Raw genomic sequence first — 24,020 nt, 5'->3', positions numbered from 1 at the left:
GCCAACAATGTTGGCATCACGAACCTGTTAGCTGTAGTAACTGGTTGAAACTTTATTGCTGGAACTGCACAGCAGGTCAGGCAGCATCTAGGGGACAGAAGATTCGACGTTTCGGGCACATGCCCTTCTTCAGGAATGAGCAGAGAGTGTTCAGCAGGAGAAGATAAAAGGTAGGGAGGAGGGACTTGGAGGAGGGGAGTTGGAAGTGGAGGAGATGCGGTGGAGGGCACCGTCGACCACGTCGCCTTCCTGACCTGCAGTCTTCTTGTTGACCTCTCCGCCTCCATCCTACTCCGACCTATCACCCTCACCTTGACCTCTTTCCACCTATCACATTTCCAACGCCCCTCCTCCAAGTCCCTCCTCCCTACCTTTTATCTTCTCCTGCTGAACACTCTCTGCTCATTCCTGAAGAAGGGCCTGTGCCCGAAACGTCGAATCTCCTGTTCCCTGGATGCTGCCTGACCTGCTGTGCTGTTCCAGCAATAAAGTGTCACCAGACTGAAAGGTTAACTCTGATTTCCCTTCACAGATGCTGCCAGACCTGCTGAGCTTTTCCAGCAACTTCTGGTTTTGTTCATGGTCTAAAGTGTAGCCATGGTCTCCTCCTATTGTACACTGTAGCACTTTACTTATTACTGGGAGGAGACTCTTTGATAGTCGAAAAGTGTAGTGCTGGAAAAGCACAGCAGGTCAGGCAGCGTTAGAGGAGCAAGGGAATCGACATTTCGGACATAAGCCCTTCCATCAGGAACGTGGTCACCTTGCTGATGAAGGGCTTATGTCCAAAATGTCAATTCTCCTGCTCCTTGAATGCTGCCTGACCTGCTGTGCTTTTCCAGCGCCACATTTTTTGATTCTGATCTCCAGCATCTACAATCCTCACTTTCTCCTGAGAATGTTGATAGCAGATTATTGCCCAGCACCAACAGTCCTCAAGTTTCAGCCTTGAGCTGCTGTTGTCCACATGGTGCAGTTTCATCAGGGAGGCAGGAGAGAGTTCCAGATTTTTGACACAGTGACAGCAAAGGAACAGGGCCTTCATCACGTGTCAAGAGTGTGATGCTGGAAAAGCACAGCAGGTCAGGCAGCATCCGAGGACCAGGAAAATCGATGTTTCAGGCAAAAGCCCTTCATCAGGACATCAGCACCACACTCTCGACTCTAATCTCCAGCATGTGCAGTCCTCACTTTCGCCTCCATCACGTGTCCTTTTTAATTTTTTTTTTACTTTTCTGTAGCATGTTTACTGTAACTGAGTGGTTTGTTTGGCCTTTTCAAAGGGCAGTTCTGAGTCATCCATATTACTGGAACTACATAGAAGTAGGAATAAGCAAGGACAGCAACCCTTCCTTCAAGGGCAAAGGAGAATTAATTGGAGTTCAATAACAATTTGGCAGTCATTTGTTAGCATTACTGAAAACGGTTTTTCATTCTAAATTCATGAACTGAATTTGAATTCCACCAGTTTCCGTTTGACTTCAGTAACAGTGTCATTATGCTACTGTTTCTGGTTATGTTCTCTCCAGAATTTAGAAGGTTAAGGCATGATCTGATCAAAGTCTTCAAGATATTAACAGGAAGAAATACGGTAGATAGAAATAAACTATTTCCACTGGTTGGAGATTCTAGAACTTAAGGAGCACAGTTTGAGAATTAGGGCCAGAGCGTTCAGGAGAGATATTAGGAAGCACTTCTACAGACAAATGGTGTTAGAGGTTTGGAACTCTCTTCCACAAATGGCAGTTGACGCTATCTAAGTTAAACCTAGATAGGTAAATTTTTGTTAAGCAAGACACAATGTGAAGTTAGGCCACAGATCAGCCATGATCTCACTGAGTGGTGAAACAGTTTCGAGGAGCTGAATAGCCTACTCCTGTCCCTAAATTCTTGAGTACCAGCGATATAATTAAACTCAATGAGAAATTTAAAAAGCCAGGACACTAAATTTAAGTATGAGACAGTCACAAAATAAAACGCCATAGGACGCAGGAAAAATAGGCTATCAGCCCTTTGATACTACTACGACCTCCATTCAAGAAGACAATGGAGTACTCAATGAATGGCAGGATATTAGAAAGGTCAGAGGAACAGAGAGATCTTGGGGTACCTGTCCACAGATCACTGAAGGTGGCAGGACAGGTTAATAGGATAGTTAAGGCGGCATATAGGATGCTTCCCTTTATCTGTACAGGACTTGGTTTAGGAACAGCTGGAGCTGTGCATGCAGTTCCAGTCACCACTCTATGGGAAGGATGTGATTGCATCAGAGGAGGTGCAAAGGAGATTCACCAGGTTGTTGCCTGGGATAGAGCAGTTTACCCATGGAGAGAGGCTGGATAGGCTCACGTTGTTTTCTTGAGAACAGAGAAGGCTGAGAAGGGTCTTTATGGAGGTGTATAAGATTATGAGGGGAATGGACAGGTGGATAGAAAGAAGCTGTTCCATTTAATTGAAGGGTCAACAATGAAGGGGCATCGGTTTGAAGTAAAAGGCAGGAGGTTTACAGGGGATTTGAGGAAAATGTTTTTCACCCAGAGGATTATGGGGGGAGTCCGGATGGACTGCCTTGGACGGTAGTTGAGGCAGAAAACATCACTACCTTTAAAATATAATTGTAATATCATAACAGAGAAGGCTATGATCTGGTTGAGTCATACAGCGCAGAAAAGGCTCTTCAGTCCATCGAGTCTGCACTAAGTGATGGGCCAAGTGATAAAAAGTGGACTCAATAGGCCAAAGGGCCTCTTCTGCACCGTATGACTTGATAATTCAATGAGATCTTGGCTCCAAATGGTCATAGCCATGAACTGATAATCATCAACTTCACTTTCCTACCTTTTCCCCTCACTGATCAAAAATCTGTCCATCAGCCTTGAATGTTCTTAACAACTTAGCCTCTACTCCATTCTGTGGTAAAGAGTTCCACAGATTCATTACGTTCCAAGACAAGACATACCACCTCATCATCATCTTAACTGGGTGATTCCTTACTCAGATTGTGCCCTCTGTCCTTAGACTGTCCTATGAGAGAAACAACCTCTCACTATCTAACATGTCAAGTCACCCAGGAATTTTTAAGTTTCAATAAAGTCGCCTCTCATTCCTGAGAATTGAAGGGACAATTTAACAAATATCAAATCCAGCATTCAGCAAAAATCAAGAACTTTTCAAATCTTTATTATACAAAAAATAAATAAAACTTGTCCAATTAAAGTCAATTTTGACACTGAATGGTAAAGAATGAATTGTTAAATCATTACTCTACACAGGAAAAACACAATCTTCTTGCAAATCTGAATTCCAGGGGATGAAACAAGCATAAAAGGTTCCTTAACAAGCAGGTGTCTGGTGCTAAAGTAGATACTCTAAATGATCACAGCCAAGTATAGACGCACCGAAATGTCTACTGTTAGTATGGTTCAACAAACTAACACTGAGCAGCCCATCAACAAAAAGCAAGCAGAGAAACCAACTACTTTACCTTTGACATTCAATTGCCCATCATCAACATCCTGGGGGTTACCATACATCAGAAATGGAACTGGGCTTGCCATATCAATACAGTGGTTACAGCGGCAATTCCTCAATACTGAAGCTGTCCACACCCAAATGCAAAAAGACCTGGACAATATCCAGGCTTGGGTCAAAATTTGAAAGTAACATTCACGCTACACAAATGCCTGGCAATGACTGTTGCCACTAAGAGACAATCTAACCATTGCCCCATGACATCAATGGCAGTATCATCACAGAATCTCCCATTATCATCACCCTGGGGGTTACCATTGACCATCAATCCATTAATATTCAGTCAGGACAAAGTAGCTAGCTTGTTTGGAATACCATTCACCAACTTAAACACACATTCCCACCACCGCTACTACTCAGTGGCTACAGTGTGTGATATTTACAAGATACATTGCTGCCACTCAACATGACACCTCCGATAGCATCTTCTGGGCTTGCAAACTCTACCAACCAGAAGGATAAAAGCATCAGTTACATAGGGAACTGAAAGTTCCCATCCAAGCCTTTCAACTATTTTGACTCGGAAACATATCACCATTTCTTTACCGTTGCTGGGTCAAAATCCTAGAACTCCCTTCTGAACAGCATTGAAGGTGTACCTACTAGACATGGATTGTAGTGGTTCAATGTGGCAGCTCACTGCCACCTTTGCAAGCATAATTAGGGATGATCAACAAATTATGACTTTGTCAGTGAGGCCCACCACATGAAAGAATTCAAAAAGAGCACTCGTTACTTGCCCGACTAAGTCCAGCTCATGCATTAGGGTTTTGGCCAGTAAATTGATTTTGAACTAGCCATTATGAACCTTAGGGGCCAATAATGCCCTGGACAATTGTAGTTCTGCCTTGATTAGACATTACATTACCAAAAGTGGATAGGCTGGTTTGTACACTTACATGGACAGAAGAGATTATTTAAAAAAAACACGAGGCTGATAAACCACAGTAAAAACTAAACATCCTTGAATCAGAGAAGTCCTACATGGAATCCCTACAGTGTGGAAACAGGCCCTTCAGCTTAACAAGTCCACACTGACCCTCCAAAGAGTATCCCAACCAAACCCATTCCCCATTATTCCATATTTACCCCTGACTAATGCACCTAACCTACACATCCCTGAACACTATGGACAATTTAGGATGGCCAATTCACCACATCTTTGAATTGTGGGAGGAAACTGGAGCACCCAGAAGAAACCCATGCAGACATGGGGAGAATGTGCAAACTCCACACAGACAGTCGCCTGAGGCTGGAATCGAACTTAGGCCCCTGGTGCTGTGAGGCAGCAGTGCTAACCACTAAGCCACTGTAGAGGCTGAGGGGTGACCTAATAGAGGTTTATAAAACCATGAGGTGCTTGGGTAGGGTGAATAGACAAGGTCTTTTCCCCAGGATGGGGAAGTCCAAAACTAGAGGGCATAGGTTTAAGGTGAGAGGAAAGATTTAAAAGGAACCTAAGGGGTAACTTTTTCACATAGAGAGTGGTGCGTGTGTGGAATCAGTTGCCAGAGGAAATGGTGGAGGTTGGTACAATTACAACATTTAAAAGGCATCAGGATGGATACGGGAATTAGGAAGGGTTTAAAGGGATTATAGGCCATGTGATGGCAAATGGGACTAGATTAATTTAGGCTATCTGGTCAGCATGGACGAGTTGGACTGAAGGTTCTGTTTTCATGCTGTACCTCTCTATGACTCTATGATTCTGTGTCATTGGATCAAGCTAAAGGTTAAAACAAAACATAGCAATAAATGCAATCAACCAACCTCATTTCAATGAAATTAATGGAAAATCACACTTCAATGACACAAACTGGTCTCAACAATGTAGAGGCACAGTGACAGGACACAGAAATACAAGTATCGATTGTACCTTGCTTTTTGATATTGTGTGTGTAGCATCATCCTTTGAGAGAGACACATCATCTCTACCTTTGTCCAAACCTAAGGGAAAAAGTTAATACCAGAGTTTAAAACCATTTTGAAAGATAGCTACTGAATTTAATAGGCTTTTACAAGTACATTACAAGTACCTTGGACTAAATTTTCTTGCTTTCAGTCCTCGATCATGTTCACAGTGAACAACTAACAGGTGCAGTTCATGACAAGAATTACTAAAAATAGTTGTGTAAACAGAATTGAACAATTTATTTTAATGCAGCGCCAGTACCCTTAGTGTTAGCATTAGACATTCAGTTCAAAACTCACTCAGCAGATTTAAGCTACAAGTTAATAACTGCTAAATTCAGATTGCAAATCATATTGTTTGGCAAATTGTATTCCTTATGTAAACCCTAAAAAAGGTAAATATTGAAGGTTTTATATATAATTGATGTTTTGTGTTAAACTGCAATACGCAATATTCAAATAACGATCATAATACTGATAAGGATTTTTCATTGCAACAGATGCCCCAGAGGGTAAAAGGCTCACTCCACAGCAGTATATTTACTGTGGAGAAGGACGTGGACGTTAGAGAACTTGGGGAAATAAATGGTGATATCTTGAAAAGTGTTTATATTACAGAAGAGGAGGTGCTGGATGTCTTAAAACACAAAGGTGGATAAATAAAGATGGAGAGGTGATGGCCTAGTGATATTATGGCTGGACTGTTAATCCAGAGACCCAGGGAACATTCTGGGGACCTGGGTTCGAATCCCACCATGACAGATGGTGGAATTTGAATTCAATAAATATCTAGAATTACAAGTCTAATGATTACCATGAATCCATTGTCCATTGTTGGAAAAACCCACCTTGTTCATTAATTTCCTTCATGGAAAGAAACTGCCAACCTTACCTGGTCTGGTCTACATGTGACTCCAGACCAACAGCAATGTCCTGATGGCAATTAGGGATGGGCAATAAATGCTGGCCTCGTCAGTGACCCCCTTATCCTGTGAATGAATTTTAAAAATCCCCAGGACCTGATCAAGTGTATCCCAAAACATTGTGAGTAACAAGGTAAGAGATAGCTGGACCCCTGGCTGAGAGTTTTTAAATCAATGACAGCCACAGGTGAGGTGCCGGAAGACTGGAGATTGGCTAATGCAGTGCCACTATTTAAGTAAGGTCATAAGGAACTATTGGAAACAATAGACTGGTGAGCCTGACATCAATGATGGGTAAGTTATTAGAGGGTTTCTGATGGACAGGATTTATACACATTTGGAAAGGCAAGGACTAATTAGGTAGAGTGAATGGGGCTTTGTGAGGGGAAAATTATGACTCAATAACTTGATTGAGCTTTCTGAAGTAACAAAGAAGATTGACGAAGACAGAACACCAGATGTAGTCTACATGAACTGCAGCAAGGTATTCGACAATGTTCCACATGGTAGACTGGTTAGTAAAGTAAAATCACTTGGAATCCAGGGAGAGCCAGCAATTGGATACAAAATTGGCTTGAAGATAGAAGACAGAGGGGGGTTGTAAAAAGACGTTTTTCAGATTGGAGGTCTGTGATCAGTGGTGTGCTGCAAGGATCGGTGCTGGATCCATTATTTTTCATCATTCTTATTAATTATTTGGTTGTGAATATAGGAGATATGGTTGTTAGGTTAGCAGATCACACTAAAATTGGTGGTGGAGTCAAAGGAAAGGTAGCTATCTCAGAGTACAATGGGACCTTGCCCAGATGGGCCAATGATCCGAGGAGTGGCCGATGAAGTTTAGATAAATGCGAGGTGTTGCCTTTTGGGAAGGCAAATCTGGGAAGGACTTATACAGTTAACGGTAGGGCCCTGGGAAGTATTGAGGAGAAAGTGAGGTCTGCAGATGCTGGAGATCAGAGCTGGAAATGTGTTGCTGGAAAAGCGCAGCAGGTCAGGCAGCATCCAGGGAACAGGAGAATCGACATTTCGGGCATAAGCCCTTCTTCAGGAATCCTGAAGAAGGCCTTATGCCGGAACGTCGATTCTCCTGTTCCCTGGATGCTGCCTGACCTGCTGCCCTGGGAAGTATTGCCGAACAACAACACCTTCGAGTGCAGGTTCACAGCCCCTTGAAAGTGGAGTCGCAGGTAGACAGGATGAAGGAGGTGGCTTTTGGTACGGTTGTCTTTATTGATCAGTGTATTCAGTTTAGAAACTGGGATGTCACGTCGCAGCTATTCAGGGCATTGATTAGGCCACTTCTGCAATATCGCGTTCAATTTTGGTCTCCCTGCTGTAGGAAAGATGCTGTTTCAACTTGAAAGAGTTCAGAAAAGATTTACAAGGATGTTGCTGAGACTGGACGGTGTGAGCTATTGAGAGAGGCTGAATAAGCTGGATCTATTTTCCCTGAAGCATCAGAGGCTGAAGGGTGACCTTATACAAGTTTATAACATCCTGAGGGACATAGATAGGGCAAATAGCCAGGGTCTTTATCCTAGGGTCAGGTAGTCCAAAACTAGAGGGCATAGGTTTAAAGTGAGAGGAGAGCAATTTAAGAGGGACCTGAGGGGCAATATTTTCATGAGCGTATGGAACTAGCTACCAGAGGAAGTGGTGGAGACGGGTACAATTACAACCTTCAAAAGGCATCTAGATGGGTACATGAACAGGAAAGGTTTAGACGGACAATGCTGGCAAATGGGGCTAGATTAATTTAGGATGTCTCGTCGGCAAGGATGATTTGGACCAAAAGGGTCTGTTTCTATGCTGCATAATTCTATGACACAAAGATCAAATCAACCTCTTAATGCCCTCCAACTGTTGATGTCATCAGGTGATTTGAAAAACCAGTTAGTGGGATAGGAAATGACAGATAGAAGACAAAACACAGTTAATTGTAGTATTTTACAGTCCAGAAGGAGGCTGTTCGGCCCATTACAAAGAACAAAGAAAATTGACAGCCCAGGAACAGGCCCTTCGGCCCTCCAAGCCTGAGCCGATCCAAATCTACTGTCCAAAGCTGTTGCACAATTTCTAAGGAACTGTATCCCTCTGCTCCCCACCTACTCATGCATCTGTCCAGACGCATCTTAAATGAATCTCCTGTGCCTGCATCCACCAACTCTGCTGGCAACGCGTTCCAGGCACCTACCAGCCTCGGTGTAAAGTACTTGCCACATGTGTCCCCCTTAAACCTTTCATCTCTCACTTTGAAAGCGTGACCTCTCGTTATGAGATCCTTCGCCTTGGGAAAAAGCTTATTTCTCTCTACCCTGTCTATACCCTTCATGATTGTGTAGACCTCAATCAGGTCCCCCCTCAATCTCCTTTTTTCTAATGAAAACAATCCTAACCTACTCAACCTCTCTTCATAGCTAGCACCTTCCATACCAGGCAACATCCTCGTAAACCTTCTCTGCACCCTCTCCAAAGCATCCACATCCTTTTGGTAACGTGGAGACCAGAACTGTACATAGTATTCTAAATGTGGCCGAACCAATGTCTTGTACAATTTTAACATGACCTGCCAGCATTTATACTTAGAACCCGTCCGATGAAGGCTAGCATACCATATGCTTTCTTGACCACTCTATCCACCTGTGCAGCATTCTTCAGGGTACAATGGACCTGCACTCCCAGATCTCTCTGCTCATCACCTTTTCCCAAGGCTCTTCCGCTCATTGTATAATTTGCTCAAGAATTAGACATCCCAAAATGCATCACTTCACACTTGCCTGGATTGAACTCCATCTGTCACTTCTCCGCCCAACTCTCCAGTCTATCTATATCTTCCTGTATTCTTTGACAGTCCCTTTTGCTTTCTGCTACTCCACCAATCTTCGTGTCATCTGCAAACTCACTGATCATACCAACAGTGCCCTCTTCCAGATCATTTATGTATATCACAAACAACAGTGGCCCCAACACAGATCACCTTTCTCCATTTCGAGAAACTCCTTTCAACTACTACTCTGTCTCCTGTTGCTCAACCAGTTCTTTATCCACCTAGCAAGAACACCCTGCACACCATGTGGCTTCACTTTCTCCAGTACTTTACCAGAGGAAACTTTATCAAACGCCTTACTAAAGTCCATGTATATGACATCAACAGCCCTTCCTTCATCTATCAATTTGGTCACTTCCTCAAAGAACTCTATTAAGTTAGTAAGGCATGATCTCCCCCATACAAAACAATGTTGCCTATCACTGATAAGCCCATTATTTTCCAAATATAAATAGATTTTATCCCTCAGTACTTTCTCCAGCAACTTTCCCACCACTGACATCAGGCTCACTGGTGTGTAGTTACCTGGAATATCACCACTACCCTTCTTGTACAGAGGGACATCATGAGCAACTTTCCAGTCCTCCGGCACCTCACCTGTATTTAAGGATGCTACAAAGATATCTGTCAGAGCCCCAGCTATTTCCTCTCTCACCTTCCTCAGCAACCTGGGATAGATCCCATCCGGTCCTGGGGAATTGTTCACCTGAATAACCTCTAACCTACCCAACACATCTTCCCTACTTCTGTCAACTTAGTCCAGATTAATCAAACTTCTATCTCTAATCTCAACATTCGTAATGTCCCTCTCCTCAGTGAACACTGATGCAAAGTAATCATTCAGAATCTCACCCACTCTCTCAGGTTCGACACATAGCCTTCCTTCATTATCCTTGAGTGGACCAATTCTTTCTCTAGTTACCTGCTTGCTTCTTATAGAAGAATAAAAGGCTTGTGTCTGTACTGGTTCCCAAGAGCACTACCCAGTTAGTCCCACTCTTCAGCCCTCTCTCAGCAGCACTCTAATCACTCTTAAATGTGTACCCAACTCTTTTTTTGAAACCTCCTACGGAATCCACCTCCACCACTCTTCTAGACAGCGCATTTCAAATCCTAACAACACTGAGTAAAAAGATTTCTCCTTACCTCACTCCTAGCTCTCCTGCTGACGGCTTTGAAATTGCAGTCCCGAGTTACTGACACACCAATGAGTGGAAACAGAATATCCTTTTTTCATGTCAAAATTCTTCATAATTTTGAACACCTCAATGAGGTCAAATCTTAATCTTCTCTGCTCCAAGGTGAATAAGCCCAATCTCTCTAATCTTTTATTGGATCTAAAATCCTTCATTCCTGCTATCATTCTAGCAAATCTCCTTTGCACTGTCTCCAAGGCTTGAACATTCTTCCTTAAATAAGGTGCCCAGCACTGAACACTGTACAATGTAGTCTGACCAATGATTCATCAAAACGTAGCACAGGCTCCTTGCTTTTATTCTCCATGCCTCTATTTATAAACCCAAGGCTCTATAAGCCTTCTTAACAACTGTTCCAACTTGCCTGGCCATCTTCAGAGAATTATGGACTTGAAATCAACTCTGCTCCCATACTCCCTCAAAGTTGTATTGTTGAGCCTGTATTGTCTCTCTATGTTTTGACTACCAATATGCACTACTTCACATTTCCCTGCATTGAAATTCATCTGCCAGGTATCTGCACATTAGGCCAACTTGTCAATGTCCTTTTGAAGTCACTCAGTGTCTCTGTCACAATTCCTATACTATAGCTATATTCTAGAATGATTATTATTAAACTAGAAAGACTGCAGAAAAGATTTACTCAGATGCTTCCCAGACTGGAAGGTTTGAGATATAAGGAGAAGCTGGGACTTTGTTCCCTGAATCATAGTGACTGAGGGGTGACCTTATGGAGGTCCATAAAGTCACGATCGGCACAGATAAGATAGACAGCCAACAGCTTTTCCCCATAGTAGGGGAGCCTAAAATTAGACAGCATAGGTTTAAGGTGAGAGGGGAAAGATACAAAAGGCAATTTTTTTTTCCATACAGAGGGTGGTGACTATCTGGAACAGGATGCCAAAGTTAGTAGTCGAAGCAAGTACAATTTTGTCGTTTAAGAAACTTTTGGGCAGGTACATGGATGGGACAGGTATGGAGGGATATGGACCAAATACAGGCAAATGGGACTAGATTAATCATGAAAACTGAGTGGCATGAACAAGTTGGGCCGAAGGGCCTGTTTCTATGCTATAAACTTCTGACTCTGACTCTAATTCACTATTCTCCCTAAGTGCATATTTATCTTATCCGGTATTATGGCCCTCATTAGTTTTCCCATGATAAATGTGACAGTTCTGCAGCTTCCTCGGTCATCCTTTGCTTCTTTCTTAAACAAAAGTGTCACATTTGCAATACTCCAGTCCTCTGTTTTGGGATGCCTGGAATATTTCTGCCAGCACCTACAGCTTTAATGAATGTCCAGTGATTCTGTGCAGAAAGTTAATCCCACTCCCAAATTTATGCTTCTAGATTCACCACATGGGTGAAGTGAACATGCTGAGATATCAAGTCTTTTTTTTTCTGTACCTTATATACTTTATAAACATTTGAATAGGTATTGGAAAATTACCAATTTGCTTCTTGCAAATAAAAAAGATTTAATATTTAAATAAGCAGGTATTTCAGTTCTAACAGGAAGATAAATAAGAGTAATAATGCCTATAATGTTCAGACAGACAAGTACCATAGAAAAGGAATCAATAATTTGGCTCAACAGCATTTCAACTGGTCCACCAATATTAACATTGAAATCAATTTTTAATAATCACAAATCATCTTTCCACCATCCTCCCTTTGTGGAAAAAATGCATAGTTTGCTCGACATTATGTTCTCCCAATGAAGAGAAAGTGAGGTCTGCAGATGCTGGAGATCAGAGATGGAAATGTGTTGCTGGAAAAGCGCAGCAGGTCAGGCAGCATCTCGGGAACAGGAGAATCGACGTTTCGGGCATTAGCCCTTCTTCCTGAAGAAGGGCTAATGCCCGAAACGTCGATTCTCCTGTTCCCTAGATGCTGCCTGACCTGCTGCGTTCTCCCAATGAAGCCATTCAGTCCCAGAGTTTCTGTTACTCTACCCTATGGCCACCTGTGTTATTCGAGAGGTAGGGAAAGCATACTGCAACTATACAAGTGTTGGTGCGACCATATCTGGAATACAGTGAGCAGTTTTGGTCTCTTATCTAATGGTAGATATAATTTCATTGGAGGCAGTTCAGAGAAGGCTCACGAGAGTGATCCCTGGTATGGAGGGATTGTCTTATCAACAAAGGATAAAACAGGTTGTGATCCACTGGAGTTGAGAAGAACGAGAAGCGATCTTATTGAAATATACTGGATTCTTAAGGAGCTTAATGCTGAAAGGATGTTTCTCCTCATAGGAAAGTCCAGGAGAAAGTCTCAGAATAAATGGGCATCATTTTAAGAGTGAGTTGAGGAGGAATTTCTTCTCTGAGCATTGAGTGTCTTTGGAATTCCTCTATCTTTGGGGTAGAGTCCTTATTTATATTTAAGGCTGAGATAGATAGATTCTTGATCAGTAGGTGAATCAAGAATTACAGGGAAAAGGCAGGAAAGTACATGTGAGGAATGTCGGATCAGCCGTGATCCAATTGAACGACAGAGGGGCTGAATGAGGGACTGAATGGCCTAATCCTATTCCTATTTCTTATGGTCTTGTGGTTAGACTGGTCATCTGATTATCATACTCCCCTGCCAAGTAGGTCCCCATTGTTATTCCCCTCTTGTCTTTAAAAGCAATGCCACCTTATTCTTCGCATCCATGTCCCCAATTCTACAGTCAGTCAATCCACTTGACTACTCAGTCATTTGCCATTTTTTGTGCAGGTCAGTGAGATTTTCTCTTTGCAACTCAACAGAATTTGGTTAACGATTATGACAAGTTTCAAATAGACCAGACCACAAAAGGTTATGTATTTAAATAAAAAGTTAAATTCATTAAAGGCCTGAGTTCATGCCTAATGCAAGTATATTTCATGAAACTTGTAACTGTAGTCCTGCAAAGATCTGTGAAACTTTTCAGGTATTCTGAGAGTTAAATTAAAAGATAAAATCCTCCCCTCCTCCATGTGTAAGTTGTGAAGCAGTTCACCTTCTGCAGACTATTGCTTTTTTAAAAAACATTTACAACAGCCGCCTAAACATATTTCACTTCAGATCATCCCGTCACACAAAACTAATCTTTAGTTATTTTTGTTTTAACACTGCAGATGACAGATAAGAGGTAGTTCTCTCACCACCAGTTGCTAGTAAAATCTAAACAAATTATTTAGTATTTGGTAGCACAAGACCTAATTTCCAAGGATATTGCAAACTGAGGGCAATTGCTGCCCATAGTTTGAGAAGAGAGTATAGAGTAGAAACGTAAATAGGGAACAGACTCGTGGAAATCAGATTGGTATCAGTCTTCCAAACTTTACACTGCAAGGTACAAGCATCCCCTGAGAACTAAATTAGACCCTGCACCTATAGCCTGAGCTATTGAATCCACTATAACTGCCAGACAGAACAAAACAATGTGAATTAATGAATGTTACTTGGTCAGTTACATTAATAATTTAAATATCTTAAGATTATATTTCAACATTTCTCTCATTTCAAACAAATCAAGTTTGTTCTAAGTGCTGAAAATTTTCTTTGTTTGAACATACCATTAAATAATTTGACAAGGATGATTTATGAATACTTCAAGTTAAACTGCGAAGTGTCACATTTTACTTTTCATACATATGACAGTGTTCTGCACTTAATCTAAAAAGAAATAACTGACTCTAAGCTACAACCTCACTCTGTGCTTTTTGCATTTTTACAATTTTACTTTCAATTATTACACATGAGATTTCTTGTAATAATGAGATGAGATATACTACAAACCTGGCAGTATTGGAGGAAGTTCATTATAGCCACCAAATGATGCATTTCTGATGAGTTTTCGTCCATCGACTCGGGATGACAGCACACCTGGTAGCCCAGCACACAAGGAAAATCTGCGGCGTATCAGACCCTCTTGCTTCATGTCGTAGTTGTTCTAAATCAGAGGTTTTCCCACAAACTGAAATCACTGTGCTGCTCAGGTGGAGGTTGTAGCCAATTGCAGCCGTGAAGCTATTAATGACTGAGTGAGCAACTAAAGGGAGAATGCTGGCCTTTGTGAACAAGATGAGCCAATGTACTCTCCTCTCAGTAAACAGACCATACGATGCGAAATGCACAACAACACAGCCAAGCACCTTCTATTTTTTCCCGTGAATTCAGAGCACACTTACCCTTTAAACAGCTTTGATGATTAGCCTGAAATACACAAACCCATAATCTGCTTTCCCATTGGATTCTGAACACTCAACATAATGCCACATAACAAAAATACAGATCACAATTATCATTTCAGTCCACTGCTATGAAATCAGACAGAAACTGGCATTTCTCTGACCATCCATGAATTTAGTTCCTTCACCAATTCACTTGAAGGAGCTGAGGATTCAGGATTATGATTGTTATACCAAGCTTAATTTTGTTCAACCAGTCCCTTCACCTCTGAATTAAGGTGCAGTCCAAGAGTGGCATGTGATGATTTTTAAATTGAAATAGGTTGACCCTAAAATTCAAAATCGGTTACTAAAGGAGAAGGATTGCTATGGGGTGGCATTCAGTAACAAAATGAGTTAGCAATTATCCAAATAAAAAATCTTGGACTTTGTGAGACATGGTTCCAATTTTCAACTATTGTTTCCTAATGTTGAGCAACCAAGAATGTGATCACGAGTAAGGAATGTGTTTCTTATATTTCCAATCAGCTCATATGTGGATCCTTATTTGTTGTTCTATCCATTTTACCCCACTGGAACTTCACAAAAGAATTGGATTGCGGAAAGCTGAAATACCCACAGTGACAAAATAGTTTATTCACAATTGATGCTCAATCATTTTGCAAGATATTGGAGGGTGACATCAGAAATTACACTCTAATAGAAATGACCAAAGCTCCAGCAAAAGGTGTCAGCTCACCCACAGTGGAGCAGAGATATCATATCATTCGGCTGAGGAAGAGAAACATCATCAAGATACCGATATGATATCCTGATACATATGCAGAAAATAGGATCAAATACAACTGGGAAGGTCCCCTGTGGGTCAGCAAGAACCAGGTTGATGGGTGAGCGACACTTGCTGCTAGACAAAATATGGGAACAGTGTTTCAAATGGACTAATGCTCAAGGAGGTAGAAATCAGACTGCCTTCGACGATGTCTAGAAAAGACCAGTCTGTAAGCGAAAATGGCATGGATGGAACTGTCAATAGGTAGCTTAAAGGCATGGGTGGACATAACTGAAAAAACAAGTGAAAGTAAATAGCTTTTGTAGTAGAGAGAATATGGGATGGGAAACATATCTCTGGGGTTAAATAGGATAACAGGACTGTGAACAATCCAGTTCAGCATGACAAATAGCTGGGGCAGAGGAAGGAACGAGTAGCGAATATATTGATGAGTTTGTATTACTGAGTTAATAGCATAAACTAACCTAACGTTTCACTTGAATCTAGTCAAACAGTCTGAGAATGCACAGGCAGTGAAGAAGTTGACAGAACTGTTGCAGAGATGCAGCTCGGTGTCATCACCATATCTATAAAACCTGTGCTGAAATGCAAGGATGATGGCCGACTGCCCATATTTGAACTCATATCAACAGCACCCTTATGCAAATGAAATTTTGGTTGTGCAATTGTTGTCAGCTGGGCCATCTCTAATTGCCCAGCAGACAGTTAAGAGTCAACCACATTACTGTGGGTCTGGAGTCACATGTTGGCCAGACCTGGTAAGGTTGGCAGTTTCCTTCCCTCAAGGACATTAGTGAGCCATGGGTTTTTCTGAAATGATAGCAGATGCATGGTTATCATTAGACTCAAGTCCAGATTTTTATTGAATTAAAATTCCACTATCTGGCGTGGTAGGATTTGAACCCAGGTCCCTGGATTAACAGTCCAGTGATAATGCCACTACGCCATTGCCTCCCCTCCCCTATAGCGTCATAGAGACATACAGCATGGAAACGGACCCTTCGGTCCAACATGTCCATGCTGACCAGATACTCTAACCTAATCCAGTCCTATCTGCCCATATCCCTCTAAACTCTTCCTATTCATACATCAACCCAGATGCCTTTTAAATGCAGTAATTGTACCAGTCTCCACCACTTTCTCTGGCAGCTCATTCCATACATACTCCACCCTCTGCGTAAAAATGTTGTCCCTTTTAAATTTTTCCCCTCTCACCCTAAACCTATGCCCTCTCGTTCTGGACTCCCATACCCCAGGGAAAAGGCTTTGTCTAATTATCCTCTCCATGCTCCTCATGATTTTACAAACTTCTATAAGATCACCCCTCAGCCCCCGACACTCCATGGAAAATAGTCCCAGCCTATTCAGCTTCTCCCTAGAGCTTAAATCCTCCGACCCTGGAAACATCCTTGTAAATCCTTTCTGAACCCTTTCAAGTTTCACAACATCCTTCTAATGCCCTGTACAGCCACAACATGAACTCCCAACTCCTATACTTGAAGCTCTGACACTATCCTATCGACCTGTGAGTATACTTTCAAGCAACTTTGAACATGCACTCCAAGGTCTCTTTGTTCAGCCACACTCCACAGGACCTTATCATTAGGTGTATAAGTCCTGCTAAGATTTGCTTTTCCAAAATGCAGCACCCTGCATTTATCTAAATTAAACTTAAGACCACAACTGCCTCACATTTACCACAGCCTTGGAGAGGGAAAGAAGCAGTTACCATGAGAAGATATTTAATTGAGGTAAAGGAAATTATGACGCTATCAGACAGGAGTTCGGAAGTACAAATAGGGAGCAATTGTTCCATAGGAAGGGCACAACAGACATGTGGAGACTACTTAAGGTGCAGTTGTTGCGAGTGATGCTCAAATTTGACCCTCTGAGACAGGTGAGAAGGGGTGAGACTAAGGAGCCTTGGAAGACGGGAACAGAGGAGCTTCTCATAAAAGGGAGGAAGGCAGCATATGCAAGGTGGAGGAAGCAATGATTTAGCACAGCTTTAGAGCATTACAGGCTTGCTAGAAAGGAGCTCAGAAATGGACTGAGAAGAGCCAGGAGGGAGCACAAAAAAGGCTTGGCAGGAAGGATTAGGGAGAACCCAAAGGCATTTTACTCATACGTGAGCAATAAGAGAATGATCAGGGAAAAGATAGGGCAGGTCAGGGATAGCTTAGGGAACTTGTGTATAGAGTCTGAGCAGATAGGGGAAGTTCTAAATGAGTTTTTTGCTTCAGTTTTCACAAAGGAAAGGAACCTTGTTGTGAATGAGAACTTTGAGGAGCTGGTATACAGGCTTGAACAGATCAAGATTGATGAAATTGATGTGCTGGAAATTTTGGCAAACATTCAGATTGGTAAGTCCCCAGGGCCAGACCAGATTTATCTTAGGTTGCTCTGGGAAGCAAGAAAGGAGGTTGCTGAGCCGCTGGCAAAGATCTTTTCTTCCACACTCTCCATGGGAGTTATACCTGAGGATTGGAGGGAGGAGAATGTTGTTCCTCTTTTCAAGAAAGGTTTTAGGGAAATCCCTGGCAATTACAGACCAGTCAGTCTTACGTAGGTGGTCAGCAAGGTTTTGGAAAGAATTCTGAGGGATAGGATTGATGACTATTTGGAAAAGCTTTGCATGATTAAAGGCAGTCAGCATTGCTTTGAGAGGGGCAGGTCATGTCTCACAAATCATATTGAGTTCTTTGAAGTGGTGACAGGTCGATGAAGATCAAGCAGTGGATGTGGTGTAGCATTTGATAAGATTCCCCATGGTAGGCTCATTCATAAAGTCAAGGAAGTATGTGATATGGGAGATTTGTCTATCTGGATTCAGAATTGGCTGGCTGACAGAAGGCAGAGAGTGGTTATAGATGGAAAGTATTCTGCCTGGAGGTCAGTGGTGAATGGTGTCCCGCAGGGCTCTGTTCTTGGGTCGCTGCTCTTTGTAGTTTTTAGAAATGCCTTGAATGAGGAGGTTGAGGGGTGGGTTAGTAAATTTGCAGGTGACACAAAGGTTGGAGTTACCGTTGATAGTATCAAGTACTTTTGCAGGCTGCAGCGTGACATAGACAGGATGCAGAGCTGGGCTGAGAAATGGCAAATGGAGTTCAACCTGGATAAATGCGAAGTGATGCATTTTGGAAGATCAAACTTGAATGCTGAATATAGGATTAAAGACATGATTCTTAGCAGTGTGGAGGAACAGAGGGATCTTGGTGTTCAAGTGCATAGATCCCTCAAAGGTGCCACCCAAGTGGACAGGGTTGTTAAGAAAGCATATGGTACTTTGGCTTTCATTAACAGGGGGATCCAGTTTAAGAGCTGCAAGGCTTTGCTGCAGCTCAACAAGACCCTGGTGAGACCACACTTGGAATAATGCGTCCCGTACTGTTTGCCCTGTTATAGGAAAGACAGAGACTTTGGAGAGGGTGCAATGAAGGTTTACCAGAATGCTGCCTGTACTGGAAGGCTTGTCTTACAAAGAGAGATTGACTAAGCTCAGACTTTTCTCTCTGGAGAGAAAGAGGAAGAGAGGTGATCTGATTGAGATATACAAGGTAATGAGAGGCATGGATAGAGTCAATAGCCAGAGACTTTTCCCCAGGGCAGGATTGATTGGCACGAGGCGTCACAGGTTTAAGATATTAGGAAGTAGGTATACAGAAGATGTCAGAAGTGGGTTCTTTGCGCAGAGAACTGTGAATGCATGGAATGTGTTGCCAGCGGTGGTGGTGGAAGCACAGTCATTAGGGACATTTAAGCGACTGCTAGACATACACGTGGACAGCAGTGAATTGAGGGGTGCATAGGTTAGGTTATTTTATTTTAGATTCGGAATAATCCTCGGCACAACATCGTGAGCCGAAGGGCCTGTTCTGTGCTGTACCTCTCTATGTTCTATCTGCCACTCCTCAGTCTATTTGCCCATCTGATCAAGATCCCGTTGTACTCTGAGTTTGTAATGTTGAAAGATTAAATTGTACTATCTCTCTGGACATTAATGTAATGTTAAAGAGTTAAACTGTACTTTCTCCAAGATGCTGAACATTCTGGATGTGGGTGGGAGTGATATTCTGTCTCACAGATAGCATCAGCAATCTGGATGACTATCCATTGTAACTCACACTTCATTTAGGCAGCCATTTACTACTATTCTACTGCTATTATCAAATTAAACTCTCATTCAGTTCCTTCCACTCAGAAATGCTTTCATAGCCATTCCTCAGCCAATCAAATTCATTTGCAACCATCCCCTGATACCGAAGCATATCACACCTACATCAACCTGGGGAGTCACTGAGTCAGGAAATCGTTTGTGCAACGATTCCCCAGAATTAGGGTATTGACATTATCTCCGAGGTTGACCTCATCCTACTATTGTACATGGGATAACATGTGGTTATTGAGGGGGGTTGTGGTTGGAGTACCTGTGAGCATTACTAACTGACCTGTATAAAAGGGACGTGTTTCCTTTGTTCGGGGCCTCTTTGACTCGGCTTCGCACGGCTGTGAAGAGGGTCAAAGGGGGTCACCCAGCTTGAACAGGTATTAATAAACTTTAACTGTTTGCAGAGGTTGGTGTGTGAAAATTGCATCGTGTGTGAGAAACCTCGGGATAAGAACCTAACATATGGTGGCAGCAGTGGGATTCCAACATACACGGAGCTTCCAGTTGAGCTGAATAAGCGATCGTGTAAGTGTTGGTTGTGTGAGACTGATAGACCCACAAGGTAAGATTCACGCTGATCTCTCTCTCCAAACTTAACACTCAGTTGACCCCTCGTCTCCTGGGACTTGTGATGATGGAATCTTTGAGGTAACTTGCACACCGAGTTGATTTGTGCAAAGCTGGGTTTTAATTCGGGTTAGAGTCCCCTACGGTTTGATTAGGATTAGAATCCCCAGGGTTTTAATTGGAGTTAGGGACACCTTTGTTTAATTGGGGTTCAAGTCCCCAGATATACAGAGTAAGAAAAATAGGTTCAAGGCCCTGTGAGAGGTAAAATCAGAAAGGCATTCGAGTTCCCCAGGCAAAAGGGGGGTAAAGTCTCCTGGAAAAAGGAGCTTGGAGTCCTATAGACACGAGGTTTGATGCTCCACAGCATTAAAAAAAAGTTAGAATTTGGTACTTCTTAAAAGTTATCGCCTTTGTTCACCACAACTCCCCTCAGAAGTACTTTTAGGACAACATGGTGTCACTGGAAAAAGGGGGAGAAAGTGGAGCCGGTCCACTCAGATCCTGACAGTCAAGTTCAATAACTACCAGGGAAACTCAGTCAGGGTTTTCTTGTGGGAACCTTAGTTTCCGGGCTGTGGACCCGACTCGACGAGTCTTTCTTCTGGGGGAAGGGAGTGGCTTGGACTGCAGTGCCATGTGGTCTACTATGAGGGTTTTCTCTTTTTATAAGTGTAACTTCATCGAGAGAATAAGAAAAAAAGAGAAACACTGAAATTAAGATTGTACTAATATTTGGGACTAAAAAAGGGAGTTTCCATATAAATTATGTCATGCTGAGTGGGGTTGATATTTAAATATTTTGATTTGTTAAAATACTGGTTCAGAAAATATCAAAGTAACTGTTTTGCTTTATCTGAACTAGGATCTCAATTCAATGCGTTTTGTGGGCTATGTAATAGAGCAGATTTTGTTTTTACATTAATATGAGACAACATTATGTCGTTCTTAAAATTATCAAACGTGTAACCTTAAAACAAATTGATTGAGGACTTTGAGCCAATGAGTTATTTGAAATTCTACAGTGCCTGTTTAAAAAAACAATTGTGTCAGTGGTCATACTTTAGCCAGATGAGTGTTGTATGATAATATCTTTGCTGCTCTGTTTGTAATACAGTTTTCACAAAAAGAAGAGTACATTTTAATTTTGATGATTTGTTAAGATTTTAGAAAATATTACAACTTGAGGCTGAGCTGTTTCAGTGATGTCAATTATTGTTCAGACTTCATTGGCCCCTTCACATTGCAAATTCAAAGAATGTTGATCTCTACCGAAGTTGCCACTGTAATTCTGACTGTTTTATTTGGGTAGTTTCATTTGGAGAATATAATTTAATATACTCTGCATTGGTTTCCCACGAATGTTTGAGATTTAAATCTAACCTGGAACTGCCTCTTCAATGGCAAAAGCACAAGAAACATTTTCTTGTAGTTCCAGACTTTTGAAATACTTTTCCTGACAACTTTCACATTAGTCAAATATCAATTTATCAAAGGAAAATTAATTGTTGAATAACCTGAATGGGGTTCCTGAGGGTTTGATTTTAGGACCATTGATTGTTGTTTATAAATGACTGATGGTTTAGACAGTAGATTTTAGAAGTATATGGATTGTATAAAATTTGATAATGTCATCAACAGTGAACAGAGTTACAGACTTCAAGACGATACAATGTTGAAACAGGCAGACATAATTTAGTGCAGTTAGATGTATGACTGTCTTCCTACTGATAGCCACCTTGGCAAGGAGGGAATGAGAGAGGAAAGGCAGAGATGCTTTCAGCAGCTAACATCATCTCGAGAGAGTTTCTCCATTCACAGGTAAAGCACATCTTCGGACCACCACCCACCCCTCCACAACCTGATCCAACAGGTTCAATCAGCTCCCCAGTCATGAGCTCAAAAAGTGAAAAAGCTAACAGTGAAGAGGAGGGCAGTATGCTTTTTGTCAGTGGTCTTCCTATGGACATTAAACCATGTGAGCTTTACCTTGTCTTTTGATCATTTAAGGGATATGAAGGTTCAATGATCAAGCTAATACCTAAACAGCCAGTTGACTTTGTTATATTTTTGACAGCAGAGGAGCAGAAGTAGCAAAGAATGCTACATTCACCTAGCCTGTGGGTGCTCAGATGCACTGGTATCCTCCATTTAAAGCATCTCCGCAAGGTTGGAAATCTCGTCAGTTTTGTTAAGTATTTAACTGCCCTTATCTAAGAATACAGATTTCTCCATGGAGTGATGCAGAAGGACTCTTGATTTTCTTTTCAGGTTGGACTTCACTGAAGGAGATTTTGGATAACTGGCTCATTTCCACTCAACTTGGAAGGGATGGAGTGGTCACTAAGGACTGTGGATTTAAGAGTTTTACTGGTGGACTTGTTTGTTCCACGTGGGAAGATTCTTCGGATTCTATCTATTGCATGGATTAGTAATTTTTGTTGTTTTAATCATTACATGTCATTACATGTTGTGTGTCAATAAATTGCTTAAATACCGGCTGTCAAGAGTCTTACGAAAACTGGTAGTGTAATCTAGGTGGTTATCATGGAATGATAAAAGGGTGGAATGTAATGGATGTAGGTTTGCTCGCTGAACTGGAAGGTTCAGTTTCATGGTGGAGTGTAATGTTAAAAGATTAAATTGTTCTATCTGAGGTATAAAGATGTTAAAAGGGAATTCATAAAGTCGAACTGGAATGGATCTTTCCTTAATTCAGGCAATCTAGGCCAAGGGTTTATAGCTTTAGATAAGGGTAGCAGATTATTTCTCTCAAAGATTTGTGAATCTACGGAATTCACTAACCTAAAGTGTAGTGGATACTGGGACACTGAGTAAATTTAAGGGTGTGCTGGACAGATTTTTAATTTGTTAAAGGTTGAAAGGTTATGGAGAGTAAGGAGAAAGTAGAGTTGAGGCAGAGATAAGACCGTATCAAATGGTGTTAGAGGCTCAACAGCCTTCCTCTAGTTTTTATCCTCTTATTAGTGTTCATGCCTTCAGCATCCTCGGCTCCAGGTTCTGGAATACCTTCCCTGCAAAACTCCAGCTCTGTTTCTTCCATTAAAACCTAACTCTTCAACTGAGTTTTGGCCATTCGGCGCAATATCTTCTAATATGGCTTAGTGTCATATTTTATTTGATAATGCTGCTTAGAAGAAGATTGAATCCTTTCATTGCGTTGAGGATGTTGCATAAGTTGTTTGTTCTACTAAATATGCAAACTGCAGCAAACAACATCCTAATGCACTAAAAATACGAGATAATTACAAGTATAATGACTTGTCACAATCGTTTGTTGCCCTGCAAGTACAGAAATTTACAATACAGAAGGAAATAGCTATTCAGTTCATTATGTATGTGCTGATTGTGAACAAATTCGCGACATGACTCTTCTCTCAGTTTACTTACTCCTTCAAAGTAAATAGAATTTTCTTTTAAAAGATGCATTGATCTCTAGCTGAAACTGTTACGATAAAGCATTCCGTACTCCAATAGGCAGCCATATGAAATTATTCCTAATCCCTTCCTTGCTCTGCCTGTCAGGATTTTGAAAGAATAATACCTTGTCATTGGTAAACCAATGAAAAGCAGGCTTTCCTTTTTCAATCTACAAAACCTTCCACGATTTAAATATCTCCATGAAGGTTGTTCTTAGCCTTTACTATTTCAGCAAAATTCTAGTTAATTAGTCTCCGCATTTTACAACATTTTCACATCCCTGGTATCAGTCGAGCAAATGTCACATAAACATACTTCAACTTTTAATTGTTTTCACCTACATTTTACACATATTTTAAGAAGATAAGAACATAGAAACACAAGAACAAGGAGTAGGAGGAGGCCATCTGGCCCGTCAAGCCTGCTCCCCCATTAACTAATATCCTGGTTGATCTTCTTGTGCACTCAGCTCCACATACCTGCCAGCTGACCATAAC

General features: G+C 41.6%; 1 protein-coding gene across 10 annotated transcripts in view; it reads right to left on the bottom strand.

The window, feature by feature from the left end:
- The window catches only part of osbpl8 (oxysterol binding protein-like 8), a 416,034-nt gene that overhangs the window by 189,921 nt on the left and 202,093 nt on the right, over positions 1-24,020 (bottom strand). For 8 of the 10 annotated variants that reach the window (XM_043708791.1, XM_043708786.1, XM_043708784.1 and 5 more), the window contains one exon: positions 5,408-5,478. In XM_043708791.1, coding sequence (XP_043564726.1) covers positions 5,408-5,478 — 71 coding nt within the window. Of the gene's footprint in view, positions 1-5,407; positions 5,479-14,165; positions 14,320-24,020 lie in introns of those variants that run through there. The other 2 variants (XM_043708792.1, XM_043708793.1) reach the window with 1 other exon arrangement.

Source organism: Chiloscyllium plagiosum, chromosome 19 (assembly GCF_004010195.1).
Source record: "Chiloscyllium plagiosum isolate BGI_BamShark_2017 chromosome 19, ASM401019v2, whole genome shotgun sequence".
Taxonomy (NCBI): Eukaryota; Metazoa; Chordata; class Chondrichthyes; order Orectolobiformes; family Hemiscylliidae; genus Chiloscyllium; species Chiloscyllium plagiosum.
Note: the sequence above shows the minus strand (reverse complement) of the source record. Positions and strands in the feature narration are given on the sequence as shown.